Source organism: Acanthopagrus latus, chromosome 20 (genome assembly GCF_904848185.1).
Source record: "Acanthopagrus latus isolate v.2019 chromosome 20, fAcaLat1.1, whole genome shotgun sequence".
NCBI classification, from domain to species: Eukaryota; Metazoa; Chordata; class Actinopteri; order Spariformes; family Sparidae; genus Acanthopagrus; species Acanthopagrus latus.
This window is the reverse complement of record NC_051058.1, coordinates 19,380,377-19,396,174: the sequence shown is the minus strand read 5'-3', so window position 1 is coordinate 19,396,174 and position 15,798 is coordinate 19,380,377. Positions and strand designations below refer to the sequence as shown.

Here is a 15,798-nt window from a genome sequence, read left to right as displayed (position 1 = left end):
ACGGCAGTCATTTAAAGCTTCATTCAGAAAACCAAATAGAAGCTTTAAATGTAAAAAAATCATTTAGAACAGCCTTTCAACAATGACTCGTGTTTTAAATGTATTTCAGTCTAACAGTACTAGCTTTGCTTTGTGTTATGAGATCTGTCAGTACTTTTTCCAACCAGTATTCTCACAGAGCCAAAACAGAAAGTCACTTCATCAGTTTGGTAAAAACAACAAACTTTTGTATTTGTGAAAGTGTAAAAATCTGTTCCGACTGTGTCTGTTCAGGAGCAAGTCGAGGCTGCCAGAAAGGGCCTGGACCAGGCCAAGGAGGAGGGCCTAAAGCTTCATGCTTCATCTGATGAAGACGACGATGACTTCTTGTCACCAGCTTCTGTTGAGCCCGCTCAGTCAGCTCCAGCTCGCCGTGGCCGCAAACCCAAGGACAAAGACAAGATTGTGACCTCTACAAGGACTAGTGGGCGGCTGCGTGGTGCCTCGCCCGAAACAGAGACTGAGCCCACCACCCCTAGAGAAGTGCCTGAAAGACTCCGCTTTGGTCTGAGAGGACGAGGAGCTGCCAAAGACACCAGTGCTGTGTCTACCACCCCGTCCCGCACAGACCAGCAAAAAACTTCTTCATCAACCAGAGTTCAAGATTCCTCCAAATCCTCAAAAGCTTCATCTCCTGCCAGAGATCACCAGGCCACCAAAACCAGGACTTTACCAAACCGCTCCCATCCTAGTCCAGTGCCTTCCCCTCCTACAACCTCCCCTCAAGGAGGGAAACAAGAGACTGACAGCAAGAACTCCAAAGCAGAGGGGGAGAATGAGAGGAGGGTGTCTGAGTCATCACTAGATTCCAGCTGCGCAGTGGACCATCAGGCAAAAGACGATGACAGCAAAGACCACAGCGCCATGTCTCCCCCCTCCACCAGCTCCAGATCGCCTCGCAAGCGTCAGTCAGCAGACGGTGAAGTCCTGCGGGGTCTGGTTGAAGACTCTCCATCGGCCAAAGTCCTTCGTAAGCTTCCAGGGAGGCTGGTCACGGTGGTGGAGGAGAAGGAGCCAAGAAGGAGGCGGCAGCGAGGAAGCGGCACTGGAGGTGGAGCTTCTTCAGAGGAGGCAACTGTGGAAGAAAACACGGGTGGATTTGTCGACGAACCAAACAAAGACGGCGCATCACCGAGCCCTGACAGTAAAACTAAGGCGATCGTTACCAAATCTCCTCAGGACCCAGAGTCTACTCCCAGTCCGCCTGTGCAGCCACAGCCTGTCAGAAGTTATCCTCCATATTCCCCACCCCATCTTTCTCCTGACATGCCTGTGCTGAGAAATCTTCCTGTTCGGCGGAGGTTGGAAACTGAATCTCGCATGGCTGCTCAGCTGGGAGAACAGCCGCATCATCTGGGCAGAGGAAGGGGAGGAAACCAGTCAAAGAAAACCGATGTAATACCCGGCAAAGACACCACTTCAACCTCTACAGACTCCAGTGTGAATTCTCTTGTGGCACCTGTGAAAAGAAAGAGGGGCCGGCCCCCAAAGACTCCACCTAGGTTACCTGAGACTGACAACACACAGCCCACCTCGCCAAATGAGGAAGGGAACCCTCCTCTCTCCCCAAAACGTAAGAGAGGTCGTCCTCGCAAAGACACCTCAAACTTGCCAGAAAGTGAAGGACACAACTCTAAAAATGAGACCACCACTACTCATTTATCTGTTCAAAGAAAAACTGATGCTATCTCAGAGCCAACAGTCTCCTCTCCTGACTTGTCGGAGACCCCCTTAGCTGCTGTTATCACTACAAGTCAGGCCTCCCTCGCGACCAAAGCTGAGGGAACGGACACTAAGACTGAGGTTTCAGCTCCTAGTCCAGCTCAAGCCTCCACAAAAACAGATCAACCCTGTACACCAGTCACTCCCACTGCAGCGCTTCCTGTTGTTGCCTCCACATCAACCTCAGCCCAAGTGATTAGTTCAACTCCAGCAACCATTCAAAGCCTCGACACGGCATCAACCCAGGTTTCCTCTGCATCCTCTGTCACACCCTCCACATCTACCACTACCCCAGTCACTACAACCCCCACTACCCCCACTACCACAACCCCAGTGCTACCTGCCTCCACTGTTGCATCAACTATTCCAGATATAAAACGAGCACCTGTGGTTTCCGCAGCTTCTAAACCTCATGCTGAGCCAACACCAACAGTTTCTGTAAAAACAACAGGACCAGACCCTGCCAGAACCACCACAGTTGCCACAACAGCTGCTAACGCTCCGACCACTGTGTCGACACCCACTATCATGGCTGTCAAAACAGCTCCAACATCAGACCCTGCCGCAAAGACCACAACAACAACTGACGTAATATCAAAGACTGGAAGTGTTACACCAGCACACACCACCACAGTTAAATCAGTCCCAACTAAACCTACTGCTCTACCACAGGCCTCTTCAGTGTCATCTTCAAAGTCTACCCCAGCTACAGCAACTCCTGCCCCAACTACAGTAACGTCTGCCCCAGCTACAGCAACTTCTACCCCAGCTACAGTAACTTCTGCCCCAACTACAGTAACTTCTGCCCCAGCTACAGTAACTTCTGCCCCAGCTACTATAACTTCTGCCCCAGCCACAGTAACTTCTGCTCCAGCCATTGTAACGTCTGCCCTAGCAACAGTACCTTCTGTCCCAGCTACAGTATCTTCTGTCCCAGCTACAGTATCTTCTGTCCCAGCTACAGTAACTACAGTAACCTCTGCCCCAGCTACAGTAACTTCGCCCCCTGCTGCCACTCAAAAGGTTTCAGCTGCAGACACTAGCCCACCCACAGCTTTACCAAAACCAACCTCTAGGTCCACATCTACAGCTGCAACTGTGACTAGTCCATCAAAATTAAGCACAGTTCCCACTGCAAGTTCGACAGTGTCTGAAAAATATTCTACAACACCACCAGTAGCAACAGTCTCATCATCTCCTGCAAATACGGTTCAGTCTTCTCCAGCCCAAGCAAGGACTAATGTGACATCTGCCAAAGTCCAAACCAAACCAGTCTCAGCATCACCGACAACGGTTCAAGCGACTACCAAGGCAAAAGTCACAAGTGCTTCAGTGGCTTCAGCAAAACCTGTCCCAGTCTGCACTCCTTCCCCTTCTACAACATCTGCAAGTGTAACTACTGCTGTCAAGGCAACGACAGTTACTGTAACTGCATCATCTCCAACGGAGGTCGTCAAAGTAACAGCCCCTGCTGGAGCAGCCCCTTCAAACTCTTCAACTCCCACTTCCAAAACTGCAGAGAGGACTGCCAAGATCCCACCCCCAGTAACAGCTTCCACCACTGCTACACCAGCTCCATCACCAACAGTCACCACATCATCGTCATCATCGCCAGGAAAATCCATTACAGTAACAGCTACCCAAGTATCAACGACCAAAGTCACCCCTGTGTCAGTCGCAGCAACCACAGTTCCTCTTGTGTCCACAACACAAACATCTGCAGTCATTTCCCAGCATGCATCAAGCTCTGCATCCACAGATGTATCCCCAGAGGTTTCCACATCAGCTAAGGTATCCACATCTGCTTCTTCTACCGTTTCATCTGAGAAGCCATCTGTAGAGTCTTCGAGTGTTTCATCTGAGAAGCCATCTGTAGAGTCTTCGAGTGTTTCATCTGAGAAGCCATCTGTAGAGTCTTCGAGTGTTTCATCTGAGAAGCCATCTGTAGAGTCGTCAAGTGATTCATCTGAGAAGCCATCTGTAGAGTCTTCGAGAGTTTCCTCTGACAAGCCCTCTGTAGAGACTTCTAGTACTTCATCTGACAAGCCCTCTTTACAACCAACTCAGAAAGAATCTAAAAGTGAGCAGGACAGTGCGAAAAAAATGGAGGTAGATGCCGTGGATGCTGAGGCAAGGACTAGCAAGGATGGTGACAAAAAGCAAGATATTTGTAAGTCTCAGCCTAAAAGGAGAAAGGTGGAGGCTTCCTCTGAGACCAAAGAGTCAGAAAGGGAAGTTACAGATGGCGAAACGAAGGCGACAACTGCCCCTAAGAAAGACGAACCTCAGCAGCAGGAGCAAATTATCGAAGATCAGAAAACTCCAATCCAGAAAAGGCCTCTTAGTCGCCAGAGTAGCCAGGAGTCCACTTGCTCCTCTTCGCCATCATCTGGGGGCTCTACATCCACCCTCACTCGCCATGCTCACCATAAGAGGACTTACGAAAATAGACATCCATCCAAGAAGAGGCGAACAGACGTCACCTCAGAAGCAGGGATGGAGGATAAAACTGAAGAGGGTGAGGAGAAGATGGAGGAAGGCGGCGAGAAGGAGCTCACCACCCCTACCTCTCGAAGAAGGCGTTCCAGGTCTCCCTCTTCCTCTTCGGACTCTGACAACAGTGAGAGTAGAAAGGAGCACCGGTTGACCCGCTCGGGGAAGCACAGGATACAAGATCAGGAGAGGGAAAAGGGCAACAGCCAGCAGGGAAAGAAACGTGCACACAGCTCTGACAGAAACACATCAAACAATGCCAACACCTCCACAGGTGGAGAGTCTGGCAGTGACACGTCTTCTATCAGGGTCACCAGGAAGTCTGCAGGATCTCAGCCTTCACAAGACAGTAAAGCTCAATCAAACAGCGCGCCCTCATTGCCTCCTGAGCCCGAAGTTCTTGGGAAGAGGTGCTCGGCACTTAACGCAGCAGCTAAGCTCCTGGCAATGAAAGGCAGGGTGGATACTCCTGGCCACACCCCTCGTAAAGACTTGGGGGCTAAAGCCGCCGGGTCTTCCCCGGCCTCCTCTTCGGACAAGAATCAAAAGCCTAAAAGCAAAAGTGTGCCAGCAACCCCTCAGAGTAACTCTGTAAATCTTACTAATAATAAAAGCAGTAGCAGCAAACTCTTAACACCGAATCAGATGAGCCGCTCTGCTTCTCGCTCTACCAGACAGTGCCCCGGTTCTCTGGTTCCACCCCTGGAAATGGAGTACAAGCGGTCTAAAGTAGAGGAAAAGGAGAGGGGATGCAGGAAATCGACAGGGGCGAAGGAGGGCGATGCGGAGGCGCAGTCGTCATCCAGGGGCCACAGTGCCTGCAGCAGCATGAGCAGCGACGGCGAGGGCGACGGTGGCGGACGCAGCAGCAGAAGCCGCAGCAGCAGCAACAGCAGCCAGCGTACCCACAGCATCAGCTCTCAAAACACAGAGCACAGAGAGTCCCGTGCTGCTTCCTCTGGCAGCGAGCGCAGTTCAGAGCGAGCCAAGAGCAGAGACAAAAGAGAGAAGCAGGGCCAGCAAAGGGAGAGTCGGCCGGACAGCAGGAGGTCTCAGAGGCTCTCGCAGGAGGTGACCAGCAGTTCAGGAACAGAGGGGACACCAGACAGGGTGCTGCGTAGTGTCGCAGCGCTCGCAGCAGTGCAGGCCCGGTCACCGGCCGCCAGCACCCGCTCATCTGCCACACAACAGCGTCATAACAAGACATGATCAGAGTGCCAAAGGGAAAAAACAGAAGCAAGAGCGTTGTGGCAGAGCACGATACGAGAGCATGTCATGACCTCCAAGGTTGCTGCTTTGTCTGCACTCTAATGAATGCAAGGGAACTGAGTGCTACAAGTCAGGGACCTCCCTGCCTCTTGGGCCCTCTCCCTTTCCATTTGGAGCTGGTCCCACCTCACCAGCTCAGCCATTGTCAGCTGGGGGAAGGCTCAGGGATGCCAGACTGAGAGTTAAAAAAAAAAGAAAAAGTGGCGCCTCCATTGTGCGTCCGTAAACAGACGAGAGATGGTACAGTGGATAAAATCACCACTGGGACTTGAGGGGGACAAAAGGTGCAAGAGGTAATAAATGAAAGTTGTTAGTTCACATAATGTACTGTAATCATTAAAGACTGGAACACTCAGATCTTATGTGTTAAGATGGGATTATACAGCACCCTCTTATTAGGGTTATAAATGAAAAGTCATTTGTGTGACATTAAAAACTTTTGAGTGACCAGTTGTATTGTAAGTTGGAGGTTTTAGAAAGTTTGGTTTTGAAAATTTCGTCAGCTGTCCTGACTATTATTTCTTTGTAGTCAGTTGATAAGTTATGCATATTTTATTATTTCTTCCAGGGTATTAGGAAGAGAACTGATCTGTCAATGTGATCTTTGCTGCACTATGCTGGAGCTTGTCTTTGCTTGGGCCCCTTTTTTTCCCACGTCAACTTCTGTTCAGTGGATTCACTTTTAAATCCAGCCTTGCATTTCTCATTTGCACATCTGATAATGTGGCCCTCGGCTTTCGAGAACATTGTGGTGTAGTAATAAGTTCTTACATCAATTTTAGTGAATTAATTGGTTCCTGGTACCTCACGATGTATCTCTACAGTTTGAAAATACATTAATTAAAATTGCAAACCGTCTCGACAACATCTTTTGCTCCTCACCACAGACCTGGAGCAGGGAAAATAAAATCCAATTTCTTTTTCATAATCTGCCCAAAGGCAGTTATTGTTCCGGTCCGCTTTGTCATGTATTTATATCGAAAGGGCAGGTTAATGTTATTGAAATTAAGAGTGCCTCTTTGGCCAAATGGGTTTGAACCTCCGATTGCCTTGTGAAGCACCTGAAGCAGGGGTCTTCGTTATTTAAAAAAGAAAAAAAAAAAAAAAAAGCCAAACAAAACAGAAAAAAAAGATAAAGCCTCCCCAGAAAAGCACCCTGTGCATCAGTGCAACCAAATTAATGTTTTTTTTATTTTTCACCTGATTTTTGTTTTGTTTTGTTTTTCTGTTTTTGTCACCATCACTTCATTGCTCTTTGTTCATGTAAAAAAGAAAAAAAAAATACTTGGACAAAATATGTGAATAAAATTACTGGTACAGTTCCAGATGACTGTAAATTGTCGATTTACTTTTGGACTTGTCTAAGCTACTTTTGAGCAAAGGTGATATTTTGGGAGGGTGGGGGTGGGTAGTTTATGGTGATGGTCTTATTTTTGATTTGTCTATCTTCATTTGTTGCATTCCTTTGATCCCTTGTAATTCCACATTGTTTTACTTGAAAAATTAAGACAATTACAGTTGAATAAAAAGACCAAAAATTAGTTGCCTTCTTTTCATTGTGTGGAAGGTTTTTTTTTTTTTAAAACCGTGGGTGGAATACACAAAATCATTTTAAAAAGCTTTCTTAATTCCTTCCCTATCGCTTTAAGAGTGAAATAATCACAGCTATATTACCAAACCAAGAGTCTTTCAACGTTTAAGTAGAGTCTTAAGTCTTTTTTTTATTTTTGACATTACTGTCACACCCTCACTGATGGAGAGTCAGGGTGAAGTTTGGCACTTCACAAAAACATTTCTGGAGCTTCACAACAAAACAGCGTGGCATCATTCTCCTACACAACTGACGTAGATGGAGACTTGTTTTAAAATGACATCCAGCTCGCCCAGCATAATCCAAGTCTACAGTAGCCCAGAGATCACATATTGTTTTGAAAGGACATTATAAAGATCCACTGAAGCTTTACACTTGGTTACTTTGATTACACCAGAAGAGCCATTTCATTTTTCCTTCTTAGGTTGTTGTTTTCCCCCCCCACATTTTCAGAAGTTTTGCTGTAAAGCTCCAGAAAAGTTCTGTAGACAACTAAACCTCACCTGACTTTGCATCATCATGGGGGTGAGAAGATAATGACTGAATTTGCATTTTTGGGTCCCTTTAACGAGTTGTGACAATAAAATACGACTGATTCAGTAGCTTATGTGTGGAGAGAAAGATCCTAAAATGAAGATAAAAGACAAACAAACAAATAGATCATGGCAGTATTTTATTTTAAAAACAAACCTATATTAAAATGAAAGTGATGCAAAAATTCAACAGCTGTCATATTACACAGTTGGAGAATCACCGCTCTGCTCTCCGTTGACCTTTTTCCAAAGGAGACTCGAGCGACGACTCGACAACATTACACATAATAAGTGGTTTATTTTTCTGTACAGATTTGTCACATTGTGGTCTCTTTCTGCTCCAGGATTTCAGAATTAAACCTAAAATACAGTTAACCCACAAATCAAAACCTGTAGTGCCATTTAACCAGCTCGATTGTTTTGGTGTGAGTAGCAGAAATTTAGATAAATCTGTCTCCTCGTGAACATAATGAAGCAAAAAAAACCCCATTGTTTTAAAAACTTAACAGCATGAAAGTTTAGTAGTTGCTGAGTGAAACTGCTCACAACAAGGTCCGTCATAATCTCAGGAAAGAGACATCGCTGTTGAGTTTTTCAGACATATTTTTGCTGCCAAGACATCTCTAAAAATCTGCAACTCACAAAAACAATTTGGATGGAAAAAAAAAATGGCACAATAGTGACAAACTATGGATTTTTGATGATGGATTGAACCGTGTCTGCAAGTTACTAAACTAGACGTTGCACAATGTGACAAATGTTAGGAAAAATAAGTAACGAGAGTATACGCGTCAGGCTAAAACATGATGACTCACAGCTGAAACACTGCGGTGTGAATTCAGACAAATATAAACAGAATAAAGACTCACTCCGTCCCTTCTTGACAACGTTAGTGCACAACATCACATTCGCAACTTGAGCTGTTTGTATGGACATAAAGGAGAGGAAGGCACCATTTTGAAGAGAAAAAAAATAAAAGTTAAGTGTTGTTGCAGAACCTTTTCTCGTAGCAGCTTGCACAACAGTGTTCAAATCATAAATACAAACTGGTAGGACAAATAAAAAGTGGGCCTTGGGCCTTTTATCGCAGTGCTGAGACACTTCTAAAACAAAAATAGGGGCCATTATTCCACCAAAAAAAAAAAAAATCTGTATTTACACTTGTTACATCTCGGCGGTTTGAAACAACTTTCAAGTTTTTAAAAATCATCTGCATAAGGAATCACCAGCCATATAGGTTATATACAATTATATTAGTCTATTTACTATATATGACTATAAAAGAAAGAAGCCCTATTCTTATTTACGTCTCCAATTCATCTAGAAACAACAATGGAACAAGAATCAATGCACAGTTTTCCTGAGTCCAGTATGATCAGCGCCAGTGTCGGGTTCAATACTGCATTGTGCTTTGCTCAAGGCTACTTATTTCCTCTTTTTTTTTAATGAAGCAGGGGAAGAGGCGCTGACGTAACAGCTCACAAACCGTCCAGGTCATTAAATCTGCCTGGAGATGTGTGTGTGTGTGTGTCTGTGTGGGGGGTGGTGTCCATAGACCTGCAGCACTACCTCATGAGTGCAGGTGAGATTGTAGTTGTTTGTTAAGACAACAGAGAGCACACCTCTTCTTTAAAAAACAAAACCAAAAGAGCCTGTAACGAGGACATGAAGGTTAAAGGGAGACCAATTTGAAGTGTGAAAAAAATAAAAAGCAGAGGGATAATAACCGACTTAATTCACCCGTACATCCTGTGGGCCGAAGTTATTTACATGGAGGGAGATTTCGGTCAGCCGAAGGCGGAGGCCAAAGAGATGACTAGGATGAGGATGAGGATGGCCAAACAGATCGCGATCCAAATCTTTTTCTGCATGAAAAGAGACACAAAAAGATCAATTCTCACACGAGCAGAATTACATCAGATGCAACCTCAAAGGCACCATGAAGTGGACATTTTGGATTCATAAACTTAATAACACCAAATAATGAAAACTGGCCCATTAGCTGGTTGAATTCTTTACATCCCCAGCTCATTTAACTTCCAATATTAAAGGATTTTAGCTTTATATGAGTGATTCTATACATTAAACAGGGAATAATGTAAAAATACAGCATTATTAAAGGATTATATTTGTCAAGCAAGTCAAGCATGTTATACCAATGTTGACAGCATCAAGATTAAAATAAAGCATTTTCCAAACTTTTTAGACTTTGTACAAACACCGTGCTGGAAGATTTCATGTGAAACCACATCGTACCTTGCGCGCTTTTTTCTGATATGTCACAGCAGCCGCCGTGTTTTCCTTTGCCTTCTCCACGTAGTTAGAAGACTGTTTGATGTTGTTTTCAATCCGGTTCACCATCTCCCCCTGCAGGAGGTAAAACATCACCATCAGACGCTCTGTGAAACTCAAACACACCTGAGAGACTCTCATTCGTTGCTTTACCTGAGCCTCCACCTCCATGGCGAGGTACTGGAACATGTCGTGCAGGTCTTTGATGCTCCGCTCCAGCTTCAGGATCTCATCGTGTCGGGACTCGATCTCATTCAGAGCCTGCTTTGTAGCTTTGGCATCAATCAGGATCTGTGCAGCACCGTGCAGACACGTATTAGCTGTAGTATGGACAATACTGCGGCCCACATTACCCACAATGCAATTTAGCCACTGATCACTGGTGCCAGTTTAGCAGATTACATGCAGCTTCCTCTGGAGCCATACGAGGCTTTACTCTACTTTTTGCTTCCCAAGACCTGTAAAATTAAAAGGATGGAGGAGGATTCTTCACACTATGAGCTACTGAAACACTACAGTCTTCTCTAAGGGCTGCACATGACTTTCTTCCAATGCTTACCAAATCTGTTGTCCAGTTTGGGCATTAAGAGAAGCTACAACAGAGCAAAGCTGTCATCATTTCACACACGACACTTAAAGACACTCCAACTACCACAGATGGCAGTTGATGCTAAACACCTGCTGCAGTAGGTGTGTTTTTCTGTTGTTGTGGTTTCCAATATGCAGTCGCACAGATCGCGGCCTACTTTCATTTTTATGTACTCACATTTTGGGTGAAAACATCCGTTTGCCCGCTCTCGAGCATCGTATCGAGCTCCTCGTCTGTCACGTTGGTCCCCGCTGAAAAGTGAGAAGTACCTTACGTCAGTGTTCTGGATCCATGACATTCATGTTTTGAGAAATGTTGCAGGAGATATTCTTAAAATGAATCACTAAAGTTTTAACCATCCTCCTCTTGTCAGTCAGTTTTATCTCTATTGTTGAACATAAAGTAGATTTAATCATTTTCATCAATATTAATCTTTTATTCTTAATTTATCGAACGGTAATGAAACATCAGAAAACAGTGAAAAATGTCTGTCACAATGTCCTAGAGGAGCACTGTGACATCATTAAGCATCTTATTTTGGTTCATATTCATATTTTGTTGCAGACACATAAAAATATAAATATGAACCTGAAGTTCTTTCTCAACAACAAAAGCCCCTCCCCCCTTTTTTGCATGAAAGATAGTCACTAAAAAACAAAAATGTCTTTATAACGTACAGCATTTAAATATCATGTGCAACTGGAATTTCAATATCACTTCTCAATTTGAGTTACAATATTACTTTTACAAAATAATAAGCCATATTTCCTTCTTCTTCTTCTGCCTTTTCTGTTTTAGTTTTTACTGTAGTTTACTCACTTCTCCAAATCCATTCTATTTTTTTTATTATTCTATTTAGTACTGATGTCAGCATTTATTCCTTTTATCTTGTTTTATGTGTATTTTATTCTTATGTCATTATATTTTCAGCACTCTCTGCCAAGGAAGGAATTTCTTATCGTCTCTTATCTTATTTCCTGTAGGCTCACATTAGTGGAGGCTTCTCTATAAACAGATAAGGAACGATCATATAATAGTTATAATGAACCACACCTTAGTAACACACCCCAGTAAGAGAAGTTATAATATAAATTACATTTAGATGTTTACAAATCATTATACAGTGGTTTTAAAAGTTAAATGGGGGTTAAAAGGATGGATGGTAGAAAGTGAGACAGAGAAAGGAGATGACATGTGACGGATGTCATGAGACGACACGTGATGACGCAACAGCCCAGCAAACTGAAACAGCAGTGAGGGGGAAGTGGTCAGTGTGACTGAGATTTCTCTGTAGAGAAACAGAGACCACATATACTACCACACAAACAACAGAGAAATCACAATCGTGCTACATGTACTCACTGATTTTGAGCTGCCTCTGTATTCTCTCCACGTTGCGGTCTCTGTACTGAGCCTGGATGGTGTTGCAGTGACCCATCAGCTCCACAAACTCCTTGGACAAGACGGCATGCTGGAGAGACGGAGACGCTGTGATCACTTTACAGCAGTTTTACTTTCTGCTAGCTCAACAATTAAGGCTTAAAAACAAATCCAAGGATAAACTCGAACAAACACAAGCTGTCATTTTCAAACCGAGTGGGCGATATGGATAAACTCCTGTCTTGATATTTCTATTTTCTGTCACTATATCAACATCCGCTCATCTGTTTATCAGGTAGCTAAAACTGAGAGGTTTTGAACTGTATGAACATTTTGGGGGGAAGTAGTTGGTTTTGGGAGTTTCTAATACATTTCAAACTGGACATATATTGGACATATGACACAAACTGTTTATAGATACAATAAGAAGGTGTGAGCTTCTGTTTCTGGCTGACAAATGATCTACTTTATCACATTTGTATAAAACATTTATTTTTCTAAAGCACCTCATTGAGACAAAATGAAGTAATGGTTTATCAACTTTTAACTGTCAGCAAACAAGACATTTATTTTCTTTCCAAAAAGAATTAATCCAACATATTCTACCCCAGTATTTGCTACAACCTAGCAAACATTACTGACGTGAACGTGGAGAATTAAGGTCGATAATCTAGAAACTAAATGTGACTAAAGTTCACTCGTGGAAAATATTGTGAAACCAGCTATTTCTACCATCAACTTCTTTCACAATGATCCAGTTGCTTCTCTTTCAGTTTACAATAAGAATTTCTTTCCTTCCTTTGTGCAGCTACTGAGGGTTGTTTGTTTATTAGATTTACAAAATAACTTGTAAGACGATACATCTGTGAAAATTTTAATCAAATGTAGAGGTATTCGTTTGATGTCCTTAAAGTTACTGCAACTTCAGTTTTAGCATAAAAGCAAAAATTAGGGAGTCAACCTGAGTCCGTTGCATCCGAACATTTATGGGTACATATTTTGCATCCTCCTCTCCCTTCTTGGGTTCAATATCTGTAGAAAGATGATTAATGAGTGTAATTCAAGTAAGTAACACAAACGAATAAACAGTGTCTGTTCACTTGTTATCCATCAACACTCACTCTTCAGCTTCTTCTGGATCTGACCAGCCAACATTTTGATCTCATCTCGAAGAGTCTGCAGCTCTTTCTTCATACCTAAACCACGAGGAACATAAATATTTGTCAGTCATGTTTTTATGCATAAATGAGATGGGCTTAATAAATACACTTACTCTCCTCTGGCAGCGCCACACCCAGCACAGTTTTCTGCTTATTCTCAAGGTCAGACACCATCCTTTTGAGGTTGCTCAGTCCCTCATGAATTTCATGCACCTAAAAACAAGAAGAATGTTTAAATTCACAGGCAGAAAGATGCTAACAGTAGCACATAAGTTGAATATTTAACATAAGAATCAATTTACTGTAAAAATCTCAAACATGCTCTGATTTCAGGTTCTGAAGTATGACACATTTTTTTTCTTTTTTTAAAATCAATTATTCTTTAGAAGAGAGCAGCTTGTCAGACCAGACAAACAGTCTTATCACAGGGCTCTGGGAACAAGTTGTAGGCTATTTCACTACTATTTTAAACAACTTCTACTACACAATTTAAAAAAAAACAGACAGTTAATTTCAGGCCAAGGCGTAACCTTTTGTAATAACAGCGGTTACAATTTGGCCATCATGATGCCCATTAGAATATGTAGGGTTGCAAATAATTATTTTTAATCACCAACTAATTTAGATTAATTGATGAACCACTTGGTCTACAAAAGTGGCCATCATAAGTGCTTGAAACTTAAAACGATGTCTCCTTATTGCTTTTTTGTCCAACCCATGAAACAAACCCCTAAGATATTCAATGTACAATCAGAGAGGAATAAGCAAACTGGCACATCTTTGCAGTCTGAACCAGTGAATTTGAGCCATATGACTTATCAAAGCAATAACACTGGGCTTTTAATCATAGCAGCCCTGTACAAGGACAGTGGGATTAACAGAGACTGAGATGTTGACAAAATAAAATGTAGAAAGTGAGGATTGACTCAATTTGTTCATCTTAAAGCCTCTGCGCTGGATATGAACCCTTTCATCAGTTTAACAATGAAGACAAACATGCACATCAGCAGGATGCTTCACTTTCAACACCACTGTAAATAAATGTTGAGATGAACTCCACCTTTCTAAAGAAGACTTCATTCTCCTTCTCCTCTTTGGCTGAAGAGGGTCCAGGTTTGATCATCAGAGCTTTGCCCTCCTCGTCGTCATCTGAAGCCTCTGCGTTCTGCAGCCAGGATGACAACAACAAATAAAAAGCAAAACACAGTCAGTGATTGTTTCCATCTTCAGCACAACAACAGACTCCACCAGCCCCAGGAGCCGTGCCCTGTCCCGGCCTGACATATCCTTTAAGGAGAAGGGTTGAAACGGAAGTTGCACATAAAAAGTCGCTTAAGTTTAACATTCAAATACATAAACTTATTAACTTCTATCTTAAATCACTTCTGTGGGTTTACTTCTTCAATCAAAGCTGTCATAGGAAAACACTGGAGTTAGTTGGTCATTACCCGACGGATGAAACTTGGCTAAGTTAGCAGGCTAGCGCGCTAACGCTAACGTTAGCCTTCCACTTTCACACTCACGTTTCCTAATTCTTTCGTTCGGTCCCGCATTTTTTCAGGAGGGAAGCAGCCGGTCAGATGTCAGAAACGCAGCGACTCCACGCAGAAGTCCGTGAGGTTGTTCCCAGGCAGAGAAACAAACTGTAAGAGATGTAAACTTTGCTCTAATGTCATTCAACTAGAAAACTCCAGCACCCAACACTTCTTCTTCTGCTGCTCTTCAGAACACTGACGGTCGAGTCTTTGGCGCCCCCTGCGGCACACGAGTGTAACTGCACCTGGCAGATATGTTATTTCACAGTTTTTCAATTATTTAGAGTTTATTCATTATTATTCTCTTATATATCTTTGCTGTGTTTATATAATTGAACTTTTTTAAATATATTTTTTGTCCCTCTCCAAGAATATAATTCCTGAAATGCTGAAATTATTGTATTTATTCATTTATATCAGTGTTGCACAGCTCAAATTCAAAATAGGTACCACCATCATATTGCAATCTAAAAATGTGCGCAATATCTGGCAAATGAATGCTCATCTTACTCTGCTGCACCTTTTGCTACTTTATACTCTGTTTTTATACATACAGTTTTTTTATATGTGTGTTTTATTGTTTTTATATTATATTTCTATTTTGTTTGTGTGCTAGAGAAATGAAAGTCCAGTTCTGGAAAAAAAAAAAAAGAGAAGTTTTTAAAAGATGTTGATTCAGCTTTATTGATATTTCAGAAGGTAGAGTTTGTGGTGCTATTGAATTGTGTTTTGTCATACTGAGTGATATTACTTTTCTTGACAGAATATTAGAAACACTTCCTAATATATAACAGTATAATTCAACTGTACTTTACGGCTGATTTAGTCAATTAAACACCTGACAAATTAAGTATTTTTAGGTTCAACTAGGTGTTCCTCGGTCTTCTCATATGTGACAAGTCCACTCAGTTTCATCACTCATCTCAGCCACCAGATGATGCTGTTTGCCTGCACAAGCTGTACAAATTGCACCCTAACCAACACCACATCCAATCAAGCTGAAGTTCACACCTTCTGTCATTTACATGAAGCTGGAGCTAAACTGTACTTTCTTTAAAAGTGAACTTGACGTGAAAAGTCACCTGGACGGGAGGTGGAGACTGTATGGATAACTGACAATGTCCTCATGAATATTCAGGTCTGACATTTTGGTTTTGCAGGCTATAAATAGACCCGCTGGAGACTGTGAGTCAGG

General features: G+C 42.8%; 2 protein-coding genes across 5 annotated transcripts in view; one reads left to right on the top strand and one right to left on the bottom strand.

Moving 5' to 3' along the window:
- LOC119009296 (Snf2-related CREBBP activator protein) overlaps positions 1-6,848 on the top strand; it is a 37,160-nt gene extending 30,312 nt beyond the window's left edge. For all 4 annotated transcript variants that reach the window (XM_037080400.1, XM_037080397.1, XM_037080398.1 and 1 more), the window contains one exon: positions 274-6,848. In XM_037080400.1, coding sequence (XP_036936295.1) covers positions 274-5,463 — 5,190 coding nt within the window. In that variant the 3' untranslated portion in view covers positions 5,464-6,848. The remainder of the gene's footprint in view (positions 1-273) is intronic.
- Positions 6,849-7,770: 922 nt separating this feature from the next.
- On the bottom strand, positions 7,771-14,796 carry stx4 (syntaxin 4). Its single transcript, XM_037082086.1, has 10 exons — positions 14,592-14,796; positions 14,129-14,233; positions 13,182-13,281; positions 13,030-13,104; positions 12,870-12,940; positions 11,891-11,999; positions 10,706-10,779; positions 10,093-10,230; positions 9,904-10,014; positions 7,771-9,512 (listed from the first exon to the last, which is right to left on the bottom strand). Exons 1-10 carry the CDS (start codon positions 14,619-14,621, stop codon positions 9,435-9,437), a joined length of 891 nt encoding a protein of 296 aa, XP_036937981.1. The 5' UTR covers positions 14,622-14,796; the 3' UTR covers positions 7,771-9,434.
- Between the last annotated feature and the right edge of the window lie 1,002 nt (positions 14,797-15,798).

Coding starts and splice junctions, on each gene's coding strand:
- stx4 (XM_037082086.1), bottom strand. CDS start 14,621: ATGCGGGACCGAACGAAAGAATTAGGAAAC. Junction 14,234..14,591: donor GAACGAAAGAATTAGGAAAC/GTGAGTGTGAAA, acceptor TCCTGGCTGCAG/AACGCAGAGGCTTCAGATGA. Junction 12,000..12,869: donor TTCGGATGCAACGGACTCAG/GTTGACTCCCTA, acceptor CCGTCTCTCCAG/CATGCCGTCTTGTCCAAGGA.